The 26,658-nt window shown below is 36.9% G+C and overlaps 1 protein-coding gene and 1 long non-coding RNA gene across 6 annotated transcripts in view; both read right to left on the bottom strand.

The window, feature by feature from the left end:
• CCSER1 (coiled-coil serine rich protein 1) overlaps positions 1-26,658 on the bottom strand; it is a 719,834-nt gene that overhangs the window by 316,822 nt on the left and 376,354 nt on the right. For all 5 annotated transcript variants that reach the window (XR_007766366.1, XM_050895848.1, XM_050895851.1 and 2 more), the window contains exon 11: positions 11,628-11,711. Coding sequence is in view for 4 of the 5 variants with exons in the window: in XM_050895848.1 (XP_050751805.1) it covers positions 11,628-11,711 (84 nt within the window). In the remaining variant the exon portion in view is untranslated. The remainder of the gene's footprint in view (positions 1-11,627; positions 11,712-26,658) is intronic.
• LOC127015719 (uncharacterized) overlaps positions 12,944-26,658 on the bottom strand; it is a 41,672-nt gene continuing 27,957 nt past the window's right edge. Inside the window, exons 2-3 of the long non-coding RNA XR_007766367.1 lie at positions 14,318-14,389; positions 12,944-12,995 (exon numbers count right to left, since the gene is read on the bottom strand). This is a non-coding gene — a long non-coding RNA (uncharacterized LOC127015719). The remainder of the gene's footprint in view (positions 12,996-14,317; positions 14,390-26,658) is intronic.

Below are 26,658 nucleotides of genomic sequence, written 5' to 3'. Positions count from 1 at the left end.
CCCCTGAGGTCCTTCTCACCTAAATTACCCATCATTTTAAGTTACCTGCTTTTGTTCTAGTAGTCTCTACTAAGAAGCTTGCCTGGTAGGCCACACACAGTTTTTATTTGCATATGGGTTTTTGGTACATTTTTGAAACACTATTTCCAGCCTCCATGCTAACACAAACAGAATATTAGTAACTATACGGTACAGTGTTCCAACAAATAGTGGGATGACAGAGAGGTAAAAAAATGAACATCAGATGACTTGGACTTTAGAATTTGCCATATAAGCCTGCTGGAAGATGTGAAAGCTAATAAATTGCCTTATGTTTCTATTTATTATGTTCTGCAACTGGTCTTACAGGGCAATGGTTGGTTTTTATTTTATGTTATTTTATCATCTCAGGAGGCTTTGGATAGGGATTCATGTTCAACTGAACACAGTAAGTGAGTAAACAGTGCATGGGAAAGGATAGAAGAACCCAAACTTAGAATGCTTGGAGTTCAGCACTATTCATAGGCAGAATTGCAATTCAATTGACTGCCTGTATCAACAACTCTCTGGCAACGTGGTCACTGCTAGGCCTTTGCTGTATCTACTTCTTCTCATGCTGAATTTTATGTATTCCTTATCAAACCAGTTTCCCTGTTTCATTAAACCCCCTATTAGGGACTTCATGTATATGGGAGGTTTTAGTAACTCGTGAATAATGAAAATAAATTAACAAAATTAATAAAAAAGGAAAAACAAAGCTGAAATGGAATTAAGAAAAAAACTTCATAAGACCCCCTATTCTGCAGACATGTTTCCTTACTGATTCTAGGAATTATTAAAGACATAACCTTGGCTTTGCCACTCTTTTGGGGTTCTTCCTTTCTACACAGACAGATAACTGGATGTGCATGCAACATGCAGCTTCCTGATTCCCTACAGGGTATGTACATTTTGCACTTCCCAGTTAATTGTCACCTTACTGGTTAAGAACTAGCACCCTCTCTCTCTTCCCTTCAATTTGCTTACGTGATTCTCCAGAAAAAGAGATTTTGTTAATAACAACATATGTGAAAAAAGCTCCCTGCTTGGATACTTCTTAAATTTTGCTGGCTAAGCAGAATGGTCCATGAATTTCAGGTCTAAAAATCAAGAGGAACAGACATACGTTACTAACTCTGATTTGACAAATAAAAATCAAATAGTACTAGAGAAGACGTTTTAAGCTACTTGAGGGTAGAGAGAAAGGAGCTGATGAACCACATCATCCCAGTGGTTCTGAACTGGAGGGAGAAAAAAAAGCTAACATCTTTGTCCCTTAAGAACTGAATTCCATTTCCATAAATTAAACAAGATGCAACAAAATAAATTCCACAAAATTCCAGAAACTGATCTAAACTTCCTTATTCACACTGGCTAAGTGAGGAACACTTGCACAGCAAGTTTTATAGGCTAAGCACACCTATGTTTGCAGTGGTCTTAAAAGGTGGACCTAGTGACAATTTAAAAATCCTCAGTCCTCTCTATACCACCCTTCCCTTCAGAATCTATGACCCTGCTCTTGAAAGTAATATGATAAATACACAGTTCAGCTGAAAAACAAAAAGAGCTCTCCTGCTGCTTTAGATCATCCTTTAATTGCACCACTTTTTATTTTTCCAGCCTATTAACCTGAACTCCTCCACAAGCACACCAACCAGACTGAAGCAAGTTTACATAAAGATAGTTTATTTTTATTCCTTCTCATCACCATACTACTAGCACAATAGCTCCACTTGTTCTTTCCAAAACTGTAATAATAGAGCATCCTATTGCCCAACTAGTATTGTTTGGTGAAACCCTCATTTGTAAGCTGGAACACAAATATCACACTGGGAGAAAGTCTGGTTTTATAAAGCCCTGTGTTGATAATCAATGAATTCTGACAAATATTACAGCCTGCAAACTCTATTACTCTTCTGGTAAATCACGAGAGCTCCCTTTGAGAAAAACAATATCATCTGTAAGTCAAATTGGGAAATGTAAGATAAATGTCTTGCATTATTACTAGAAAACTCCAAAATATGTTAAGTACATTTCAAACATACTGAATAATTCATAAACAATAGCTCTGAAAAAAAAACCCAACCAACCAAATCCAAAAAGATGTATTTTCACTGTATATTCTGAACTCAACAAAAGAATAGTAAGAAACAGTTTATTGCTTTTATTTTACTAGCCATACAGAGCAACCTAATGAAAAAATATTCAGAATTGAATGCCCCAGACAAACTAAATAAATGTATAATGTGTGAGATTAAGTTAATTTACTATTAACCCATAGCTTATTTTCTTCTCCTTGTAATTTAAATGTAATGTGTGGTTAAAAGCCAGTAAGATCATTGTTTTTTATTTGATTTTTCTGACCATGGCCATATATTACCTTTTTATCTTCTTCTAAATCAAGATACAAAGGAGTATAAAAAGCTCATCCAGTTAAACTATCAAAGGAGCTAAAACATGAAAGGAGATTACTTGAGCAGTATTTTTTTGAAAGAATTTACCAGTGAAAGTAGAAATTTGCAAGCTAGCTTTCTGCTAGGACACTAGTCAGGCTTTTGTATGTAGTCTTGTAACACGCTGTTTATCAATGATATCCCACATGGCACTTTTTTACTACCACTCAGCATGAACGCATTACAGCGCTTTAGTCACCTGCCTCCTCCCTGAAGGGCGATGAGGCATTTGTGTAGGCCACCGCCTATCTCACCAACCCCCCAGTTTAAATACAGGATAGTAAGCACGTCATTTCTGAAAGCTTTGCCACAGAATCCATCCCCTTCTTGTTATATTGGGATACTGGTGAAATCTCATCAAGAGTCAAAAGTATTACAGCTGAACATCAATCCGAATGACTGAGCTTGAAAATAGTAGCAGCCTCCACCCAAAAACCAGAATCCGGCATCAAGTCAAACTTCTCAAACAATGGATAAAACATGCAGAGGACATTAAAAGAAGCGTACACTGTGTGTGGTTTCTATAGAAAGGAAGACGAAACAATATTTCAAAAGACTAAGAAAGATGCAGGAAATTAAAACAGCAGAAGAAAGAGCCAAAGTGGAGCATTAAAGAGCTGGATGGAAGAAAGAGGTTTGGCACTGCAACCAAAACCTACCTCTTGCTGTCAGATTTCTACTACGCTAAAGAAAAAAAAAAAAGGAAAAGAGAAAAAAAGGCAAGAAAGAGAAGAGAGAAAAAAAAGGCAAGAAAGAGAAGAGAGAAAAAAAAGGCAAGAAAGAGAAGAGAGAAAAAAAAGGCAAGAAAGAGAAGAGAGAAAAAAAGGCAGAATTTATCTAAATTCTCTGAAATAAATGGCACCACTTCCAGTAGCTATCTAGCATCAGCATCCTCCTCGCTCATCCTAGCAAAAATAACACAGGACAACCAAGATGCTGATTAGCTACTCAAATCCAGAAGATCAATAATACTTTATTCTATTTAATTCACTTCTCCCAAGTATGGGAAATTTTCTTGCTTTTATCTCTCCACTCCCTCTGCTTCCCAGCCTCTAGACCAAATCAACCTAAAACAGCTATGGAAAAGGACATTTTTGCTATCCAAAAACTGGAAGACGTAAGAGAAATACAGTCCCAATTTCAGAGCTAAGACCACACAGACAAACTGGGTGGACAGCAGTACATTCTATGAAAGTTACAGTAAAACTCCACATACACGTCCCAGCTCTAAACACAACTTAAAATCACTAAAGACTGTGTGTCTCAAAGAAAGCAGAGCACCTGAGGAAGTGTTTGAGCACCCTTTGAACTATGCAATATTCATGATGCCAGAGTATAAAAAGTATCTTCAGTGAGAAAGTGCTCAGTCTTTGAAACAGAAGTTAAATGAAACCTCTTAAATCTCTTGTACCTCAAATAACATTTTTTCCTTATGTAAAAACTGAAATCAAGTAATAACAGAGTGACAAAAAAACCATACAAAACTTGGAGAGAATCTGTGGAGCCAGTTTCTGTGAAGCAATGTTAGTGAGATCTAACGAATACCTTAATACAGCTAGTTTCTTGTCAGGTTATTTATTTAGGAAAGGACAGAGACTGCGGTTCAGATTTTCAGTGTCTTAAGAAGAGTTTCCCAGTCCTTACATCAAAGTATTTTCAAATAAATGTTTATTATTTTTCTTTCTAAAAATTCTCATTTATGGACAAAAATATCTCATTTATGGACAAAAATATTTAATGTCTTTAAATGCTGGCATATACTGTGAGTGAAGGAAAAAATATTCATTGAGGATAAAAACCACGCAACACTTTCTTTACAGAACTTCACTAGAATGTAAACAAAAATTATATTTAGCTATTAAAATACAGATGTTTCTTCATCTGTGATGTTTGCTATACCAGTGTGTATGCACAGACTTTTCTGCGAATCATGCCCAGGTACGGCAAAGAAAACTGGACAAGACACTAAATTATAACTGCGGGGGGGGGGGGGGGGGGGGGGGGGGGGGGGTAGAGCGCCAACAAAACATTATTCTTATATTAGATCCCTAGTGGACTGCAGAGACAGCTATCCCCACATCTTCAAAAGCAAAAATATTTCCCCAACCAGAAAAATCAATTATTGGAAGAAACAACAGTACCAGTTGATTCATTAAACATTGCTGTGCAGAGCTGAGGATAAAGCATTTATTAATCTGAAACTCACCCACATCAGATGACTACAGTAAAAATATCACACAGATGCTTTTAGTAACATACTAAAGCTGTTAAGTCATACAAATTAAACTGCTGATCTTAAGAAGCAAAACAAGCTTTCCAGCATGTGTATTTGTTTTTAAGCAACATACTTTTCTTTTTACTCTTATAAACACACATAATGCAACAGCATGTCATTAGATGCTGACAGCAGTCATTTTCATGCAAGCTCAAACTTAAGTACTTCTTTGAGAATTTATCCAATATCAGGAATATAGGGCCATGTCAAGCAACAGTAAATTTCCATAATTTTAGCCAACTTGCCCTCCACAACCTTCTTTATCATAAAAATGTTAGCAATTCTTGAGTGGAAAGCAACTACCAAGAAACATACTGAATAAGAGAGACAGCGTGTGTGTGTGTGAACATGTGCATGTTTCTGTGTATCTATATATACATGTTTCTGTAGATATATATTTATATGTGTGTGCATGCATGTATGTATGTACATATGAAAAACAAACAGAATTTAAAAAAATCCAGGATTTTGAGGAATCAAAACTATACAAAAATCACGCTGGCTCTTTGCTGCCTTCTTCGTATCCTTTATTCCTAGCACTTATAAAACAACATAGATTTTCCTTTGCCTCAATTACTCAGCAAGCCTTGGTACAAATCCTGTTTTGCACCATAAAAACTCCCTTTGCAAATCTTAGGTGAAGACTGCTCCAGTTAGCCCCTCAGGTGAGACATAACAGCTTAGCTCCACAGAGCTCCAAGGACACAAGTTAATACTCTATTTTGACCTTGACACAGTCATAGTATAAAACAAACACTACACTATATGCTGCTACATAGGAAATATAATCTACCATAACCTACCATCATCCATGTAAGGAGAAATTTGAATTTCTAAAAACGTGTCAGTCAAAAGTACATAATATCTACAAAGCTGAACTGCAACATACAAAGTCTTCCTTCCCACCACACCTCCAAGAGGCTGCCATTTCCATTTGTCCTAAAATTCACTTGTTGGCTATCTTTATATCTTCATTAGAGTTAAAATTGTTTAATTCAAAAATTGGTTAAAAAAATAAAGTGAAAAAAGGAGTGGTGACATTGAGACCTACTTTTTATCTTTCACATAAACCAAAAAGTGAAGTTCTCTGAGATTTCGGAGCAAGGCCAGATGATATTTGCCTGCTTATACTAAAAGACCCGTCAGTGAAATGCTGCGTGGCTCATGAAGCCAGCAGTCTACAAGTGACACTGCTGCCAAAGACAAGCATATGTGGTGCATTATTATTAAAGGACTGTAAGCCTCAGCACTGTGTCTCAAGGGAGACTTCGGACAAATTTTGTATTTCAGATTTGCTCATTTCTGCAGTGTTATTTTTATGAAATACTCAAGAGCAGAATCTCAGTGAGACCAGGAAGACACTACTCTACGCTAGTGACATAATCATTTATCTATGCCAAACACCACAATATGACAATGGTTTGTGATAGGGACTTAAACTCATATGCAGAATCACCTCCACAAGTGCCAAGGAATATTAAAGATCCTATCTGACTGGCAGCTTCTCATCAAGGGACTGGCGTAGATGAGGAATCGGAGCCTAATCCCCATTGTGTGTCATAGGATATTGCCACTTTCACACTCCATGTCTGTCTTGTGGAACTGATTCAGAGAGTAATTACAGCTCAGATAAGCCTTTTCTGGAATACGTGCAATTAATTCTCCTGTAAAAAAGGGGGAAAGAAGCCTGACACTTTAATAATGTTTAAGTACACCTAATCTATTTCTTTTCTGCTCCTAATGTTTCCTAAATATGAGGAAGAAAGAGGATTTGAAAGTACTTACAACTGCCTGTTCTGATGTAAATCATCCATGGGTCTGTAATATCCCCTCATAAAACAGCCAACATGAAATAATACTACAAACCAGCAGAATGTAGAGCAAGTGGATAATTTACACATTCCAGTGTAAATATTAATCTAGATTTTTTTTAATATAAGGACTATTATTCTTTTCAAATGGGAATTACCTCATTTCTTTAAAATTTCAAGGACAAGTTTTTTAAAAATTTGAAAATAGACTGGACTAATCAAAATTTCTCTTTTTCCTAACAATTCAAAAAAATGGTATTCACCATGAGTTCATTAATTCATTTTTCCAAATCTCACTCTTGGCCTGTCAAAACAAGTTGTGATTTTAAGACTGTACAATTCACAGCATCTATATTAGCATAACTACATTTTGAGGTGATTTTTACGCTTAACCCAAGTGTCTGTCATAAACAGTTCATCAGCAGGATTCAAGTGCATCTCAGGCTTTCTGTTACACTTCAAAGCTGGATAACAAGTACTCATCTTCACGATACTTCAAAACTGCAGCAACTGGTTAATTGCCCATTATTGAAATCAACCTACAGAAAAGAGCTAAGCTTGCCATCATTCTGCCCTCCAGGAATACACTATATTTAGGAAACAAAAAAACCAAAAAACCCAACAAAAAAACCCTCCCATAAATCATTTAACATAGGTTTTGGACAAGGAGGCAGAACTTGTTTATGATTTGCAAAGACAAAGAAAAAAAAAACAGCAGTTATGTTTTGTTGAGCTGATTCGAGAGTATCTAGTCCTAAAGCATTAATTTCTACAGCTTGAGGTAAAGCTCACTTAGCTAGCAATGTACCTAGCTATTCCATAAATGTAAAAAGTCTAACACTTGATAAAGAGCCATCTCCACAGCAGAAAAATATCTCCAACAGTTGGGCTATAAGGGGGATTCATTTCCTGACCTAACTTTGCCTCCAGTTCCACTCAGAATCCACCCAAACTGCCTCACTACATTTTTTATTTTGATGGGTCAACACACATGACTCAAGTTACACAGCAAAATCAAGGTTGAAAGGTGTCCTGGTTTCAGCTGGGATAGAGTTAATTTTCTTCCTAGTAGCTGGTATAGTGCTGTGTGTTTTGGATTCAGCATGAGAATAATGTTGATAACACGCTGATGGTTTTAGTTGTTGCTAAGTAGTGTTTATACTAAAAGTCAAGGATTTTTCAGCTTCTCATGCCCTGCCAGCAAGGCTGGAGGGGCACAAGAAGTTGCGAGAGGACACAGCCAGGACAGCTGGCCCAAACTGGCCGAAGGGATACTCCATACCATATGATGTCATGCCCAGTATATAAACTGGGCAGAGTTGCCAGGAGGGGCGGATTGCTGCTCGGGAACTAACTGGGCATCAGTTGACAAGTGGTGAGCAATTGCATTGTGCATCACTTGTTTTGTATATTCTAATTCTTTTATTATTATTGTCATTTTATCATCATCATTATTATTATTTTCTTCCTTTTCTGTCCTATTAAACTGTCTTTAACTCAACCCACGAGTTGTACTCCCCCCCCCGCCCCGATTCTCTCCCCCATTCCACTGGGTGACAGGAGTGAGCAAGTGGCTGCATGGTGCTTAGTTGCCGGCTAGGGTTAAACCACGACAAAAGGATAACATTGTTAATGCTCATTTTTCAGTGTGAATGCCACTGTACCAATGGCAGCAGTAGAATAAATGTTACTGTAAGCAGCACTCAGTTATTTTTGCCACTATACCATGAAAATATTTTCTGCTTAAAGTCATTATAAGTGCTCACACTGCAGTGGAAAAAGATTGATTTAGAAAATGTACACAAAGCTGCAGTTGCAGGTAGAACTGGGTAGGAGACAGCCAAGGTTTCAAACATCTTTCTGTGGCCAATGAAAACTGAGACTTTCATTTATTTTGTTTATTTCGGTGGGGGGGGGGGAACAAGAGAAAGTGAGCAACTCCTTTTACCAAACCCTGCAGAATGGGTTCACTTCGTTTCTTTGATTTTCTGGTTAAGAGGATATTTTCACAAACAAGTACAGCTTTGAGACAAAGTGATGCTTTGAACCCAAATTTTAAGTTCCTGCTCAAGTTCACCATTTCCAAGGAGCTTTAGAGCAGTTTTGGGCACCTGACATCTTGGAAGCCAAACTCTCCTCCAATTTCTAAAGTAGGTATTTTTCAGGAGATAATGAGAGAATAGAAGAATTAATTCCACTGCTCTCTCTACCTATATTTATTCCTCCAAAGATGGACAGACATACTTCTGGTGACCAAGGGGATCAATCCAAATTTATCACTAAAAAGAGAACAAACAAAAAATTGGTGAGGGACTACTTTTCTAAGTTCTTCTTTGTTTGCTCAGAGGTAGGTTAGGGCTTCTTGCATTTTATCCTTTGTACCTGGGTCTTGTAGCTGAACATCTAAATCCCTGTTGTCATTCCTCAAAGATTTACCATTTTCTCCCTTCAAGAGCTAGATAGCAATTAAGAGAGAGAACAGTTGCAGGTGCTCTGAAGCTTCATCAGCTTACAGCAAGTCAGCTTGCACTCCACTGACATTTTCCACCCTCAGCTCTGTTCAAGGTCTCCTTCATAATGCACTCAAATGTGGTAGAAATACTTTTTTTAAAGTATTTGAAAATTTAAAAAAAAAAAAAAATCAAAACAAAGGGAGGAGGGAAAGACTATTAGAAAACTCTAGAAAAACTAGAGAAAAGAAAGAAACAAAAGCTCCTTGAGAGCCAAAATTCACCTGAAGTTCACTTTAGGTTAGCTGCAGAGTTCTGCAGAAAAATTAATTAACCAAGGGTTTTTAAATCTACATGCAAGCATCCAACTTAACAGAAAACCACAAGGAAAGTACAGATTTTCATATACTCTCAAGAAGTACAAAACTGACTCCCACTCAAATTGATTTTTATGTTAAAGTGCTATCTCTAAATTAACATCATGATTGCACCATTTCAAGACAGGCAGGTTGAAGCCTAAGCTGATGGGTGCTTCCCCTGTTGGATTGCTGAGGTCCTTCAATAAGTAGACTTTAGTTTAGTGATCCCATGGATGCTAACAAAGCGATACAGTCGCTTTGTTTCCGGAAAATTGTCAAAATGTTCAGTTCTGGCACAAGTTCTAAGTGTGGTTTTAGTGAGCTCTTTTACTAGCCTGTCACTTTAATTATAGCTGCTCTAGAAATCCTGGCAGCTCTTGCAACACCACACCCTTAAACAAACAAAACCCCCAACTTTTTACACATAAATAGTATTGCAGGAGAATACACAGTCGAGATTAAAAAATACACAGATGGCCAAAGCTAGCATATTGACTCCGTACCTCACACACAAAACCCCTTTTTTCCAATCCTCTGGGCACCCACTACCCTTTGGGCTTTTTTGTAAGTTTCATAACCTTAAGTCCAGCTTCTCTCATGTTCATCTCCCAATCTGGCTTTATTTAGTTCAAAAGGAGTAAGTGAGATATACTGAGTCCTTTCAAAACTTAATTTCAAACGACTAAATATGGTCTCAAGACTCCCACCTGTACTCTCTTTTACAAGTCCTAGAGTATCAAAACTGAAGTCAGTTAATCATGGATTAAATCCATGATACTTACTTTCACTCATATGGAAATCCTTATTTCAAGACCATAGGAAGATGTACTTTTCTGTCCAGTATGAGGTACAAGAACTAAATTCCCCTTGGGACTTTTTTCTACAACTGACATATATACAGATGAACTTTGACGACAGCTAACAGCAAATGAGCTACAGCTCACCGTATCAATACAGGATAATTTTACACTGACAAAATTGTCGACCAGTTAAATAGCATATGTTCTGAACTAGATTGATATAAAATTAATGCTCCAGGACTGTGCAGAAACTTGATGTTCCCTGTGTCCCATTTTGTCATTTAATTTTAGATAATAATTACATAATACATCATTTCTTAATGTAGCCAAATATGAAACAAAGAATATTGATGACCTGTATTTATTTTGCAGATGTTAATATAGCAAAGGAATCTTTCATCCTTGAGCAGCATTACATTTTTCCCATGGAACTGGAAACTTAGCTATTTGTGCTGGTGTAGAAGTATACTGGTGTTTTTGGTTAGTATATAAAAGATGCAGTAATGGATGGACCTGAATTCATTCTGTCCAAGTTCTGAGCTAGCCACCAGGCATGAGACAAAGGCACAAAAAGCCCCTGAGCTAGATCAGATAATTAAGATCTAATTAGGGAAACAACCCTACCTCCCAAACAGTGCTTATACAAAATCTTAGGTGCCTGCACACCTGAAATTTCCATGGAAGCAATGTATGTACTGAACATCTTCCTGAATGCAGTGACCCTACGTGCTTTCTCTGTGGAGTCTTTAAGTTCTCTGTTTGTGAGAGAGGAGGCGGAAAAATCTCTCTCCTTTATTTAAAAATACTGAAGACATACATGTTTTAATCATGTTCCATCAAAAATGGAATTTTAAAGTTATGGTAGTACAGCCTTAATAGGACAATAAAATCATTTTCATGTGTTTAGGTTTTTTAATTACTATATCATGTATTTTACCTCAGTCACTTGAGAGTATTCTGTCTATCCTTAAAATGGTAGTACTCAAGCATTAGTAGCTCATATGCTAAGGAAAGGTTCAGCAAGTGTAAGAGTATTTATTATTTTAATTAAAGACATCTATTAAGGAGAAAAAACTTATTTCATTTTCTACTGAACAATCTTGTAGATATGAAAAGCAGCTCATGGGAGAAGTATTCACAATTCATCAGGACATGTGCATGGCCCTTCAAGATTTCTGGCATATGCATACAGTGCTGTGCTACTTCTCTGCCTCTGATACTGTAAGACAACTGTCAACACAATCTTTTCAAAGAAACTTCCACTAGCAGTGCATCTAGATAGTAACCACTTCAGAGGCTGACAAGTCCCTAGAAATGTACAGTCAGTGTTATCAGTGTTTATCTGAATGACTAACATAGCCTTAAGCTAGCTATTCTGTAGCGGGTGTGAAATCGTATCTCTTTAGTTTCTGGTCTCAGGTAAATGAACTTAAAAAAAACCCAATTGCTTCTCCTGCTTACCAGCTCCTCACGAAGTTGGGCTATGAGTTCATCTCTCTCCTTCAGCTGCAGCTTCAGCACTGAGCATTCATCTTTTATTCCATCCTACAAAAACATCAAAAGAGATGTTATAATAGGCTTAACGCTTTTACTTTGCTCTTGACAAGAAAAGGCTGTTTCACATAGTGTGAGATAATTACATTCAAGTAATGAAACTCAATTCTCCTTTGTCATGTGGTATTTTCAATAATATATTCTAAGTTGCTGCATAAACATATTAATACATCCAAAGACATTACATAGAAATGTGAATAACTCCCTGCACAGAAGTCCATTTCATTGTTTTCTGAATCTTTTAAGCCTTTTTACTGAAGATCCTATCAGGTCATTCTTTTTCAGTTAAGGAATGGCTATAAAATGTTACAATTTTACTCGTACAAAACAACATGAGAGAAATATCAATTTAGAAGCATTATTGTGGAGCTCTTGATCTTGGAGAGGATGAAAAAGAAAGCACAACAGACATTCACCGGAAAAGTAAAGCACCCTTCCCATGCATACATCTTTTGTCCCACATCAGCAATTCTGGTATTAACTGGGTGGAGGAAAGAAAATAGTTACCACTTAGTGATATAACCATTGACTATAACTCAATTTGACTTGCATGAAAATGAACCTAATAGCTAAGACTGTAGCCAAACCCAGGTCCATGAGGCAGTCTGCAAGCTGTCCCCAGGCAATTTCATGAGTTCATGTAAGTCTAAATATCTTATTTGGAGAAGAATGTCTATCACATATTTTTGTATTGTTCTGATAAACATCCAAAAGGAGAAACTCAAATGAAATGACTGAACTGTTGAAGAATAAAAACCCAAAAAACCAACCAGCCAACTAGCTGGTCGTACAACTATAAATGAAGAACTGTATCTTTACATCCTTCTAGTACAGAGACATTTTACAAAGTTTGGGAAATTTACTGGTTTGGAGTATCATTATTTTCCCAAAAAACCCAAGCCATACAACAAGAAAACTTTTGGAAATATGGTGATATTTGCACAACACTTACTTTAAAAATAAGAAAATTGGACCTCTAGCTATCAGATGATAACAAGTATAAAAGTGCAGAAATTATTTAGACCATGAAGAGCTCAAGGGTTCAAAAGGGTATAACCAGTGCGATAAACTTGAACTCTGTCAGTACTAATGTGTTTGTAACTCCAAATGAACACACAAATACAAGACAAAAAAGTAAAGAGTGTGAAGTCCACTTTATTCAGTTAAATGTTCGGTTGTAATAATTACCTTTCCAAGTAATTTGCTCATCATCTGTTCTAAAGGAATTGGAAGAAGCAACAAGATACTCACATATAAAACCCCAGATAGTCACAACTGCAATAAAAAGAGATACTTCAGTACTACGTACAGATCTTCTGAAAGATTCAAGTTTAGAAAAAAGCCAGAACTTGCACTATCTCCTTTAGGGAAAAACTCACAGGAATTTTTCTTTGCTATATGGTATAGCAGCATTTCATTCTTATGATCTACTAATAACAGCAATCTGCTCTTCAGGAATGTTAGCTGAAAATAAAATACTAGCACATCCCAGAATACAGCCCTTGGCACAGAATATGTTATTAGTACATATTTAACATTTTTGTTAGCAAAAATATCTGCTTATAAAAAATATGGTTTAAAGTATCAAGAACTTCACTATTATTTTATTAGTGAGGTCTTTATTTAAAAAAAAGGTTTTAAAAACGATGTGGTATTAGCTATTGTATCTCAATTTCTAGTTAAATTATTCCGAGTTCTTTCTGTCAGCATGGTTTCACATTGTTGCTATCTCCTGATTTTCCCCTTCTTAACTTAAAAAAAAAAAAAAAAAAAAAGGTTAGTGGAATACACAGTGGAAGGAGGAAAACAACAAGGTCCCATAGCCAAGACTACTACAAAATTGGCTTTTAGAAATCATGCACAAGCAAATACAGCAATGAAGCCTGTAATAGTGTATGGTAACTACAGCAGGAAAGATTTTTGAGATGAGCTTTGGCACTAGGTATTGTCTAAGAGGCAACGCAGACCTCCCTTGGACTAGTGAGAGCTTGAAGAAAGGTTTTGCCTCCCACAGCTTCCAAAGACTTAAAAATCATGGTGCATTTCTCCTGGCAAAAAGTAGTCATGTACCCAGCTGGATCTTCCTCACCCACACAAGGGACTGACCCCTCTTGCCCAGCACAGTTCTCCAGGCACTTACCTTCTATATTCCATGCAACAATTTTCTCATACAATATAGACCGTAACTGTCGTGACAGTTTGGAGAAAAATATCTAGGGCTAAGGTAATTTTTTCCCTTGTCTTGCCGCATATCAGTGAAACTCTGCTTAACACCTGCCAGTGGGACATGATTCTTGTAAATCAATACCCCACATTAACAGCTCCTATGCAGACCACTGCAGCTTAGTAAAAGCGCATCCTGCAATTTCTGGGGGACCCACTGTGCTGGGATACTTGAGACTATGAGGGTCGGACCCATACCCTTCATGCATTTGCCAGCTTTAGAGAAAAGAATACCTACACCTCTTACTTAGCTTAATACTGAAAATTATTTAAGCTAGCAGTTAGGTAAACTTAACTGCAGAATGCAGGCGCTACAATCATTGCCAACAAACAGAAGACTTCATCTGCACCCAAGCGTCTCAGTAAGGACTGACCTTAGACAGGATCTTCCTTGCAACTTGCTGTACAGGCACATCATTGCATATGCAGGAGTTACCCAGAATTGTCTAGTAAAAAGGGAAATGTTAGCAAGTCCCAAATTTTTATGTTATTGTTTAGTAAAAGAAGTAATAATAAACATAGTCTATATTCCATCCACTCTACACCACACTGGGTTTGCAAGCAGCAGAGAGCTCTTTTTCTTGTTGAATATAGTGTAGAATTAGGATTTTATAATCCCATTTTGCTGCATGGTATCTGCACAGGCATCATTTGTTCTGCAAATGCAAGACAAAAGGGAAAAGAGAAATAGTGCTTGGTGCTTCTTCTGTTTCTATTATATTTTGAGGACATTTCTGCTATAATACCAACTAACACAAAGAGAAGAAAATAACATCCAGGAATAAAAGAGAAAAAAGTAGTCAACTGCAGAAAGGTTTGGATAATTTCAATATCCCACACATTTGTCTGAATGTACTACTAACAGAATAAAAAATGTTATAGAACCAACTATCTGTTGCCAAAACAGTGAATACAGTTCTTCCAGAAAGTAACTGTTGAAAGCTAGGGAAGGAGGGGAGGCTCCAAAAAAATCACATTTTTGTGCAAGAGCCAAAATATTTCAGCGAAGGCTTGTGTGGAGGATACCAAAGAAGTCGCATGTCATTGAAAGGTGTCGGGGGCAGCAAAAGCTGGTGGAATGCTATGTTATTTATTAGTTTGGGGGCAAACAGCAATGCATATCAGATAGTGTGAATTTAGCAATGGATCACCTTTACTCCTTAGGAGGCCTGAGAAGTTTCATTATCTACTGTGAAACTGTAGTACAGTGCAAGGCTGCTATGGAAAGACCAAGAAATTTGTTGAGGAAAAGCTTCTCAAGGTGAATGCGGAATAGGAGACACAGTCCAATGAGGATTTATAGTCAAAAAAACCTACCTGAAAACCAGAATTCCCTTCTAAGGAATTGTTACAATAGACATCAAAGAGGAAAGGACTCAAAAAGGATGGCCTGCTTTTAGTAGAGCGTGCAGTTGGTGCATTTTGAGTCTACACTGTAATTACAAAGCTGGAAGAAACATTTTCCCCCATAAAGTAGGGCTTTTTAAATACACTTTCAATACTCTGGGGCTGCATGATTCGGGCTTTTCGCTATCCCCATATTCCAGTAGATACTTAACCCATGTATTCCTATGTTTAGACAAATAAGCTTATTTATAATGCTGGGTATGATCATGTATGCAAAATATTTCTCATGTTTTTGCAGCCCTTATAATATTTATAGAGAAAAATGGATTGGTATATAAGTATAGCTGAGTTCACATGCCAACCAGAATCAGTTAAACGACGACAGATTTAAAAGTCTGCTAGGTAACATTTACCATTTCTGTTTACTAAACCAATATCCTTGGACACTTTGGTTCCTTATACCAGTATATTTTATCAAGGCTATCAGTCCAATGAGAACATGGATGCTATGAAAATATTAGTCCAAATAATTCAATCATATGCTCTATGCATGTTTTCATAAGATACCTGTATACACTGTAGCTTTGAGGCCATTTTGCTGAGTTTAATAAATTATATGTACTATGTATTACATACTATAATGATATTCTCATTATTTTTATCAATGTTGTTCATGATCTCATTATGAAAAAAAGGATATGAATTCTGCTCTCCATTGCAGTAAGCATGTTCATAACAGGCTTGTTCAAGACTCTGGAAATAATTGACTTATCTTTTTATCAAGTAACAGATCACTCTTAAAGAAAACTGTTAGACACAGCATGATCTGTAAGTAAAATGGTGTGTCTTCAGACTACTTTCTTTTATTAAACGGAGGTAATCAAAAAGGTTTGTAGTCTAAATTCCAGGTGTACTCATAAAAATGCAAAAGCAGCTGTGTGCACAGTGTCCATCATATTTTCCTCACTTACATTCTCTGATACTGTAAAAAATATCCAGGATTTAGCTTTATATTCACTATGGATCTGCTGTTATTATTCTACACTTTCATGATCAGAGTATTCTTCAAATTATCATCTTTGTACTTCTTCATATTATCACCCTTTTACTTATTTTCAGCCGTAGGCTGACAGCAATTGATATGTCTCAGTGCTAGTATTTTCCTATTTTAGTTTAATTCTGTCCATCTGGGAAAATGCTAAACATAATAGCAAATCTGTTTCTCATCAGATCAGGTCACAAGATGACAAATTGTACTGTGTGTGTGAAGACAGCTGCAGCAGGTTATGCATAAGTGCCAAAAAGCATAATAATTTCCATTTTGAAAACTTACTTTATACCTCTTCATACTTTGGAACTAATAGGCATATTGTACTCACTGTAATCAAAGTGCTATTAACAGAACTAACCGAGTACTATGGCAGATAAATTTACTGCAATTTTACTTTGATACTAAACAATATGCTGCCAAAATAGTACCATAAGATTAGAATATTGTAAAACTCATTTGATAAATGTGATGAATTTCAGATGCTAAGCAGATTGTTTACCAACTTAGGATAATGCAAAAATCAGCAATTACTTAGGATGTAGTGTCTTAAAAAAATACCATCCTGGAACAAACCAAACTAAGAAATTTAAAACTGAGTATCAGGTCCAGAAAGCTATATAAATGTCATAGTAGTTGAAGCTTCCTCTAAGTTATGCAGCAGATTTATACAGTAAAATTAATAAGTTTCAGAGAAAACACAGGTTATTTTAACACGTACAGGATTTTTATGCCAGCAGCGTAGGAGTCTAGACTATGTACAGGGTTATGGATATCTTTTACAGTTCACCTTATACCACCTGGCATCTCAAAAGCACCAAGTACTTTTGTGGATCTTACTTGAAATTTGTGGAGAAGCACCATTACCTATCTTCAAACTAAGACCCCACTTGTGTTAACATGTATCATGTTGACACACACAGTTTTATTAAAAGGAAAAGCATCTACATATTTGAGATTACTCATGTGAGTAGACTTCTGGATGCTAAGACTGTGTTTTCAGAAATGGGGTTTTTGTCAGATCATGAACAGTTTTATTGGTTATTGTTATTATTATTTTAATGAAAGTCTTAACAATCTTAACATGATACAGAGAACCTGAGACTGCATTATTTGTTTCAGGTATCAAAATGAAGTCACTGGTCCATCTTTGAGAGATGGTCCCCTGATGTATTTACACCATGTTACCATATGTACACAGTATGACTTTCCAGTGTTTTATATTCCCTTTCTGTGTTCGCTCTAGCTGTATGTATTGTATCAATTTATATCTGTCATATCAATTTCTTTCAATCACACCAAGAGAGAAATGAATTGGCTGGCTGCAATTCTTCACATGTGCAAAGCACATTGATTTTGCTTCTTTGGCTCATCTGTTGTTTTGGTGCTGTGCCAGTCCAGTTAGTTTTGGCTGCAGTCCTGACAACGCTCCCAAAGAGCGGCCGCTGAGTGCAGGCAATGGTCACACTTAACTCACCTGCTTCTCATGTCACACTGCCGTGCCAGCTGTTGCTCAAGCCCAGCACAAGAGCAAGGGCAAGTCCATGCTTCAGAAATTCCCGTTAAAGCATAATACAGCAACTCAGAGCAATCTCCCATGGCCACCTTGACTCAACACAAGCAGAGTCTCACTACAGGGTATCTTTCCAGTAGGAACAAAACAAATCAATAAAATCCTGAATCAGCTTTGGAAGCTATGGGCGTATCAGAAATAGACATCATCATGTACATCTTCTTTCAATGCAGCTACAGCATTCAAATGACATTTCTAAAGGAATAGCTCTGTACTTCATTTCTTGATCATGAAATCAAATAGAGTTTGGGGAGCACAGGATCTGGTCTTATAGTGATAAATAAGGGTGATAAATCCTCATAAAACCGTATGCAATTCTATACCATGTTCTACCTAAGTTCATTTACATGGAATATGTCAATAAATATTTTACTGGAACAATTTAGGGCAGCTATATCCATTTGAATACTAGAATTCAATTGATATTTTACTATGAAGGTAACACTCAAAAAGACTATGTAGGCTATGCTACTTTAACATCAGACATTTATGAATACAGAGCTAAATAAACAGTGTTTTCTTCATAGTGATCCAATTGTCAGTTAACTCTGAAATACAGATTCAACAAATTAATGTTTTGGGTTTTTTGTTGTTTTTTTTTTTTACTTCAGCTGAATTTTGCTCTCTTCAGGAGTGATAATAAAAAGCATGCAGTTTAAAGGAATGCAGCTTGATTAATAAATTGCAAAGCATAAAACTGAATGATCATACCAGGTGAAACCCAAGGTGTATCTAACCTGCAGAAATCATGAACAGCAGCCAGGAGTGGAAACGTGTAACAAACATATAAATCTATTTTTCCCGATACAACCAATCCATTTACTCTCTCCTTATGGCTCTTCCTGAGCCAGAATTCATATACACAGTACCACGCCTCCTTCGGTGATATCTCCAAACCAATTATACATTCATGAAAAGAAAACAAACCAACCAAGCGAAACAAAAAACCCAATCCCCCAAACCTTCCTTTTGTTTCAAACCTGCTGCCAAACAATGTCATTGTTCCTCTCTTAAGACAGGAGTATTACCTATTCATCTTCCCTGTGTCTCCCATGGGTTTATGTCCGCGTGCTTACTGCACAATTCCTGTAATCTCTGTTTGAAGCTCGGGAATACCTCCTTTCTTACATAAACCACCCTGTACCTCTGATCAAAACCTATGATCCACCTTTTCTAGTTGCACTACATCATTCATTTGAATCGGGTAATCAGGATTCCACATAGCACTTGAGCAGCAGCTTAGCCATCCATTCACACAATTGCATTATGATATTTGGTTTTGCATTAATTTCTAAGTAATTATTCAAAATAATTATTAAGGGCCCAGATTTATAGAAAAACCCCACATCTTCTACGTTTTCTGTAGAAAGGGAAAAAATTCGGTCACAAATCCTTTTGTAAACCTAAAATTAAGTGTCACAAACTTCAGAATAAACAGACTTCGGGAACAACGTCCCTGTACCTAATTCGTCAAGAGCCCTGCAAGAACTATTAAGAATAACTACTTAACTGTATGTATTTTTTTTTTTTTATTTTGATAAGTACTAAGCTGGTGTTTTCAGGGAACTATACACAATGTCTGAAAGATCTCTTTCCTCATTTAGAAAAACAGGACAGCTCTTCTCTGTGCATTCCTTTGTGTCTGCTGACATTGAATCTCAACTGCCTTTCATCTTTAAATCATTTGGTATGATGAGATCTTTCTGCAACATTTCATACTCCATTTTAATTCTGATTATTCTGGACCCTTCTGGAAGTATAATTCTTCCTTTAATAAATGACTACTTACTCACATCTTTTGTACTCTACACCTAATCTGCCATTAATCCAAGAGAAGTCTTTCCCGCTCATCCTCTTATTTTTTAAAAGCCTTTGATGAAGGGCCTTGTTGAAAGCTTTTTGGAAATTGAGTTAACTACACAAAACAGATCATCCTTATCCACATGCTGATGACTCTTCCAGCAGACTTCTGAGGTATGATTAAAATCTCAGAAAGTCAGGTCTGCTCTTCCCCATTTATTATATTTGTTAATGGGCCAACTAAATCTATTTTCCAGAACACTTTCTACTAATTTAACTGGTAACAAAGTCAAATTAAAAGAACTTTAAAAAAAAAAAACCAAAACAAAAAAAAAACCAAAAAACTGTCATCTTATTTCCATCCGTCATTTCGCTACGAAGATTTAAGCAACAGATAACAGGCAAGGGTTAGTAGTTCGACAATTTCTTGTATCAGTTCCTTTAGCATACTTGAATGAGTAGCTGATGCAAGAGATTTCTTATTCTACGTTACTCCATTATTATTCTCAGATATCTTCAACTAACATTTCAAGACTCATTCCTCAGGCTAGTTCCCCCAATGCTGCTGGTGTATCTACCTATGTGGAAACACATACAGATCATTTATTTACTTTTTTTCCACAATAACCTCATTTGCCAGGAGTGCTTCCTTACACAACAATTATCTTTCAGCATTGCAAATTCTCTGGAAGACCTCATGCCACTTACTAACTTGAAGAAAACCATTTATAATCAGCGTGGGGGTTTTGTTTGTTTGTAGTATTTTGGCCTTGCCTATTTTATTTTTGCATTAAAATTGTAACCACAAAGTTTAGCAATTCAATAGTCTCCTATTAACTCTCATTATCATCAGGGAAAAAATATCCTATTCATATCTAATTTTTTGCCCTAGTACCAAATCAAAGGCAAAACCCCTTCACACTCTTACGTGCAAACAACCTTAATCATGTAATACATATAGACTGATTCACGTGAAAGAATACCCATAAGATCCATAACTTTGTACAGACATAATTTTACTCACAATTGAAACGCAGCCACTTTTTCACTGGTATGTCAGTTTCTTTCTGCCAAGCAGCATGATAAAACCATTTAGGCCAAGAAGTAAAGTAAAAATATCTGCCAACTGCTGCATTTTGTAAAAGTTTTATTACCGCCAAGCCAGTAAATGCATTTCTTCATACTCAGAGAATAATGTCTGTGTTGGGTTTGTGTAAGCAGGGGAGGGGCTACAGGGGTGGCTCCTGTGAGAAACTGCTAGAAGCTTCCACGGCTCCAACTCAGACCCGCCTCTGGCCAAGGCCAAGCCCATCAGCCATGGCGGTAGCACCTCTGTGATAACATATTTAAGAAGGGGAAAAAGACCACGAAAAAAGACCTGCAGCAGAGAGGAGTGGGACGTGAGAGAAACAACCATGCAGACACCGAGGTCAGTGAAGAAGGAGAGGGAGGAGGTGCGCCGGAGCAGAGATTCCCCTGCAGCCCGCGGTGAGACGGCAGGCTGTCCCCCTGCAGCCCATGGAGGTAATGGTGGAGCAGAGATTCCCCTGCAGCCCGTGGAGGACCCCACGCCGGAGCAGGTGGCTGGGCCCGGAGAAGGCCCTGACTCCGTGGGAAAGCCCACACTGGAGCAGTTCGTGGAGGACTGCAGCCCGTGGAAAGGACTCGTGTTGGAGAAGCTCGTGGAGGGCTGACCCCTGTGAGAGGGACCCCACGCTGTATGTAGCAAGGGAAGAGTGTGAGGAGTCCTCCCCCGAGGAGGAAGGAGCAGCAGAAACAGCATGTGATGAACTGACCCCAACCCCCATTCCCGTTCCCTTGCGCCACTGGGTGGGGGGAGGAGGTAGAGGAATGGGGAGCAAAGCTGAGCCTGGGAAGAAGGGAGGGGTGGGGGAAAAGATGTGTTTTTAAGATATGGTTCTATTTCTCATCATCCTACTCTGATTTGATTGGTAACAAATTAAATGGATTTCTTTTTTTCCCCCAAGTCGAGTCTGGGTTTTGCCTGTGACCATAATTGGTGAGTGATCCCTCCCTGTCCTTGTCTCGACTCAGGAGCCTTTCGTTGTATTTTCTCCTCCCCATCCCATGGGTGGGGGGGTGGAGGGAAGTGAGCGAGCAGCTGCGTGGTGCTTTGTTGCCGGCTGGGCCTAAACCACGACAATGTCCTACACAAGACCTCAATTCTCTAAATGGAAGGAGACGAATCCAAATCAGATCATGGCTCCCCTCAATAGCAAAGTTCCATCTGGCTCCAACACGGCACAGGCCACCGAGCTGAAGTCTCCCCTGAATCCACTGTAGTCTTCTACTATCAGCTTGAAAACTTGACACCATTTCCATTATTTTATGCTGAATTCAATATTTATGCTTTAAAATATTCTTTCTCCTGCTTCCTGGAATCACAAGAAAATTTCAGACAGGAGAAAAGGGGAGCCTTAAAAAAATAGTGACTTCAGCTCTTCCAGTTGTGAGGAAAAATGTGACAAAACAACTTCTTGCATGCAACAACCAAAAGACAAAATATATTTTTACTTTTTCCAGTTACTGTTTTCAAAGCCAAGTCAAGATTTTCTTTAGGATCCAAATAAAAATAATTTTAGATTGACCAGGATGATTCAGGGAAGAAGCCAATGAACAAATTTTTAGATCTTCCAAACACATAGGAACTGACAGAAGTAATCTTATTAAATCCTCTCAAGAGACTAAGAAAGAGGAGGAGATCCAGCCAGCTCTGGTTGAGGTTATAATTATGAAAACAATGTGTAATTCCAGGGAAGTTTTTAGGATCAAAAATACAAATGCTTGCACGCATGGATAATGTGTGCAAATAACAAATACTCACAGAATTAACAATGATATACAAGTTACCATTAAATACCATTTAGTGCAGGTCTGGAGAATAAGTGAGAAGAATGTGAAAGCTCATGGTGGCAGGGTACCTGGTTCTCTGCCAGGTATTTAAGAAAATTATTAAGTAGGAACAAATACTACAAGTTCTTCAATTTAGATAAGCAAGGTGTCTTCATGACATGAATTCAGAATATTTTCATGCATCACATGTTTTATCTTTGTATAAAATGGGAAATATGTTACAGAGACAAATGCAAATTCTAAGGAAAGAGGTGTCAAAAGAGCATATAGACTAGTAGGACAGCAGAGGACACACAAATATACTTTGGAAATAAAAAGTTTACCCCAGATTAACCTAAATGTTTCCCTCACTATCTTGGGGTCTAAAGTTTCATTTGACCACTAATATTTTATGATATCAAGAGACAAAATTATTAATTCTAAAGACCACCTCTATTCTGGTAGGTAGACTGGAGAAAAAGCTGATTTAGAAAATGCCTATTACCTAATAAATGTTAAGCACACTACCATATATAAGGAATAGTACTATTTTGAAGGTAGGCACATGTCCATTTTTAATTTTGAATACAACTTTGATTTTGACTGTACTTAGACAACCTTAAGTCCAAGTGGCTTTTAAGATGCCTATCAAAAAGAAAGGCATGAAAATAAGCCTACTATTAAGTAGACTACAAAGGGTCTGCACCTTCTTTGGTAAATGTTTATAGGAACCAACACTCATTTCATTATTTAAAGAAATGCCTAAAAATTTCCCATTACCTTATTCTACTAATCATCCTGTGTAAATTGCTAAATTCTGGTTTAAATACCTTTGCGATTTCAGCAACCAACAAGCATTCTGGAGTTCTGATGTTATGAATGAGATCAAACTAGTGTCAAGGTTGACAATTTAAAAAAAGGCATCAAGTCCAATAGAATTCTATTTCTGTGTGATCAATCTGAAACAATTTCTTTCCAGAGACAGTGAGTTCTGTAGTAATGACACAAATCAAATTTTAAGAAATCAGCATCTCTGAAAAGGTCACAGATTCCCCCCCCCCCTTAATTGGGGACCTATTAAAGGATGAATATATTGAAAATTACTTTTTAAATAAACTTTAAAAATACATAATATAAACTACATTTTCAAAAGCATATTTATTTCAAAAGCATATTTATTTCACTTTGTGCAATGTTTTTGTTTCTATATTAGTGAATGAATACTGTGAGTACTGAGGCAACCATGCATTTTTAAATATAGGGAATTTGGTAATTTTGTTACACTTTAATAGATTACAAATTGCTTCCTTATTTCCCCTTCCCCTTCCAAATTCCCATATATACAATACTTTGAACTACAGGTTCTTTTCAGTTCTAGATTCCAAATACTTCCATATAAAAAGGTCCATGCCACCCCCCCTTTTTTTTTTTTTCCATCCCCCCAGAGTAGGAAATTCAGACATACAAAAGGGAGGTAAGCATACACCTGGGGTACCCAGAAGAACTTGCAATAGGTGACAGGTTTCCTGAGCTTGGTGCCTATGAAAAAGGACTCCCCTGTTCAAATCACATGAGACACCATGTAAACACCAATATTGTGTTAATGCCTAATGACATCTCTACACTTGGCCATTAAAGAAATCTCAAAACATAGTATCTTATCTTTGGCAATTCTTAGAGTACTTTCATACAAGTCTAACCCCATTTATTCCAAAAGGCTCCCTAGATCCACAATGGTAACACAGAAAAGTAAGATCCTCATTTTTAGATAAAATGAGGCCACAGAACTACCATACACTGTGTTTATTTTTATATCATTACGGGCTATTGTGGAGAATATGGTGTCCTCTCTTAAACTACATATAATACTTGTAATTGGCTACTACTTAGAGACTATCAAATATATTATATCAATAAACATACTATATAAGAGCGAATAGCAAAGTGACACACAGCCAGTGGGCAAATCAGTAATTCATTTTGATATTTCAGAACATCTTGCTACACTTTACGTAAAACTTGCACATACAAAGCATGAAGATTGTTTCCTGCCTTTATGACACTTGCTAAATACAGTCAGGTTTGTTTCTCTAAATGAGCAATTTGGCAAATTACTGACCTATCCTTTTTCACCTACTGCCATTTAGTACACTGAGCTCTTGGACACCCATTTCTTGTATAGAACCACTCAGGTTTTATCCCTTCTTATCAGGTAGGCAAGAGTAGACTCTGAATTACAGTCAACATACTTCACACTGAGTACAGATGTATAAAGTCAATTGCTACGCTTCTCACATATAAATAAATACGAGGAAATTTCAGGGCAATGAAAGGATGTCATTTACAATATATATCTTACCAAAAGGATAATTGGCTGTTTATTTTTTTATTGAAACTATGCATGCTACTCATTATTTTGATGTTTTCAATGAAATATTTTGCTTTTATTTTCTTCTTCAAGTGGTTACATCTCCATCAGCTTCTTATATTCTCCAAAAGAGAATTCTGAATTTTGCATATCAGTGTTGAAGCTAGGCAGTCACAGAAAAATAAATTAAAAAAAATCTAAAGACTTAACTAGACTACACATTCCATGTGACTCCCTCACAAACTGCATACCCAACTACTTACTGACCTTAAATGAAAATGCATTTTTCATTTGAGAGTAAACCTTTGTTCAACCAATGTGACATTTTGCTGGTAGTTTTTATGCAGCTATGTCGATCTTTAAATACCATCAACTTTGCATACATATAGAAAATCTAATTTCTGGACTGACATTACTATCATTACAAAAGAAAAGACATCTTTATCTAAATGAGTTTTTAAGCAAAAATAAAATAAAAAAGGCTTTGTCAGATAACAGACAAAATTCAGCTATCAGAAGACAGTTATGCTGTCATAGGACAATTACAAAGATACCACAAAATTTAAGTCTCTTAAGACAATACAGTATCAACTATAAATACCTACCTAGTTTAGCCAGTACAGAAAACAGTACAGTCTAATTAGTACAACACTTGTTGGCATAATAAACGTGCTACTACAGAACTGCTCTTCCTGTTTCTGAGCTACCATGTAAAGAGATAAATCACTGCACTAAGCCAAGTAGAAATAAAATTCTATGCATAAAATATAGAAATAGAAAGGGTTGGGTTTTGTTTGGGTGTTTTTTTTTTTTTTATACTTAGATCCCCCTACATAGCACATTTTAAATTGGAATATTTGAAGTATACAAGTCTTGCAGAAGAAACCTAAACTATATTTTTCTTTTCTGAAAAATGAACTAAAAATGTATTTAGGAGCACTGTAAATTTGACAGACAGGCTCTATAAAATTTTCCTCTGTAAAAAGAAACAAACAAAAGCCCTAATAATGCCAAGATACCATGGGAAACAACAATGGCCATGAAGCAAAGACTTCTTTTGTTTGTTTCTTTGTAACTGAGTGGCAGATTACAACTTTTTCTTTAAGACTGAAGCCAACTGGGGATTTTATAACAACTTATTTTCTCACTTTAAAGTGTTTATTTCATTAGAAAAAGCCCTTGACCTTTTTGACTAAAAATTCATCAGTTTTGAAGAACCTCACAGAGGCAAAATGCTTTCATACCATTGAGTTGGAAGAATAGCCATTAGCCTGCACTGCTGCCTACCCATGAGCTCAGTGGCTGAGGTTCCCCCTGGGGAGGTGGATACAGACGCGTGTGCTTCCTCACACTCACAACAGGGACTTGAACCCAGGCCACCTGCATTTACTGCGGCTTCCCTGGTCACCGCCTTATTGAGATTTTAGAGCAGCCTGCACTTTTTCTCTCTACAGGAAAATGAAACAAAGCCTCAGTAGTTTGCATAAAAATGAATTCCTGTTTCAAGGAGAGCACCATTCAAGCTTCTTTGTTACAAACGAGAAAAGAGCTCCGAGTCTGTGGCAGAGAAGACACCAGTGGAAATTTACTGTTGAGCATGGCTGCTCCTTCTGCTTTGGTACAGCGTATTTGCTTTACCTTCTTTGCATATGCTGGGAGCATATGGTTTGCAGAACTTTTTATTAATATTAAAATACATTAAATGAATGGAGAGAAATTAAAGATT

Source organism: Gymnogyps californianus, chromosome 4 (genome assembly GCF_018139145.2).
Source record: "Gymnogyps californianus isolate 813 chromosome 4, ASM1813914v2, whole genome shotgun sequence".
NCBI lineage: Eukaryota > Metazoa > Chordata > Aves > Accipitriformes > Cathartidae > Gymnogyps > Gymnogyps californianus.
The sequence above is the reverse complement of the archived record's forward strand: the minus strand, read 5'-3'. Positions and strand labels throughout refer to the sequence as shown.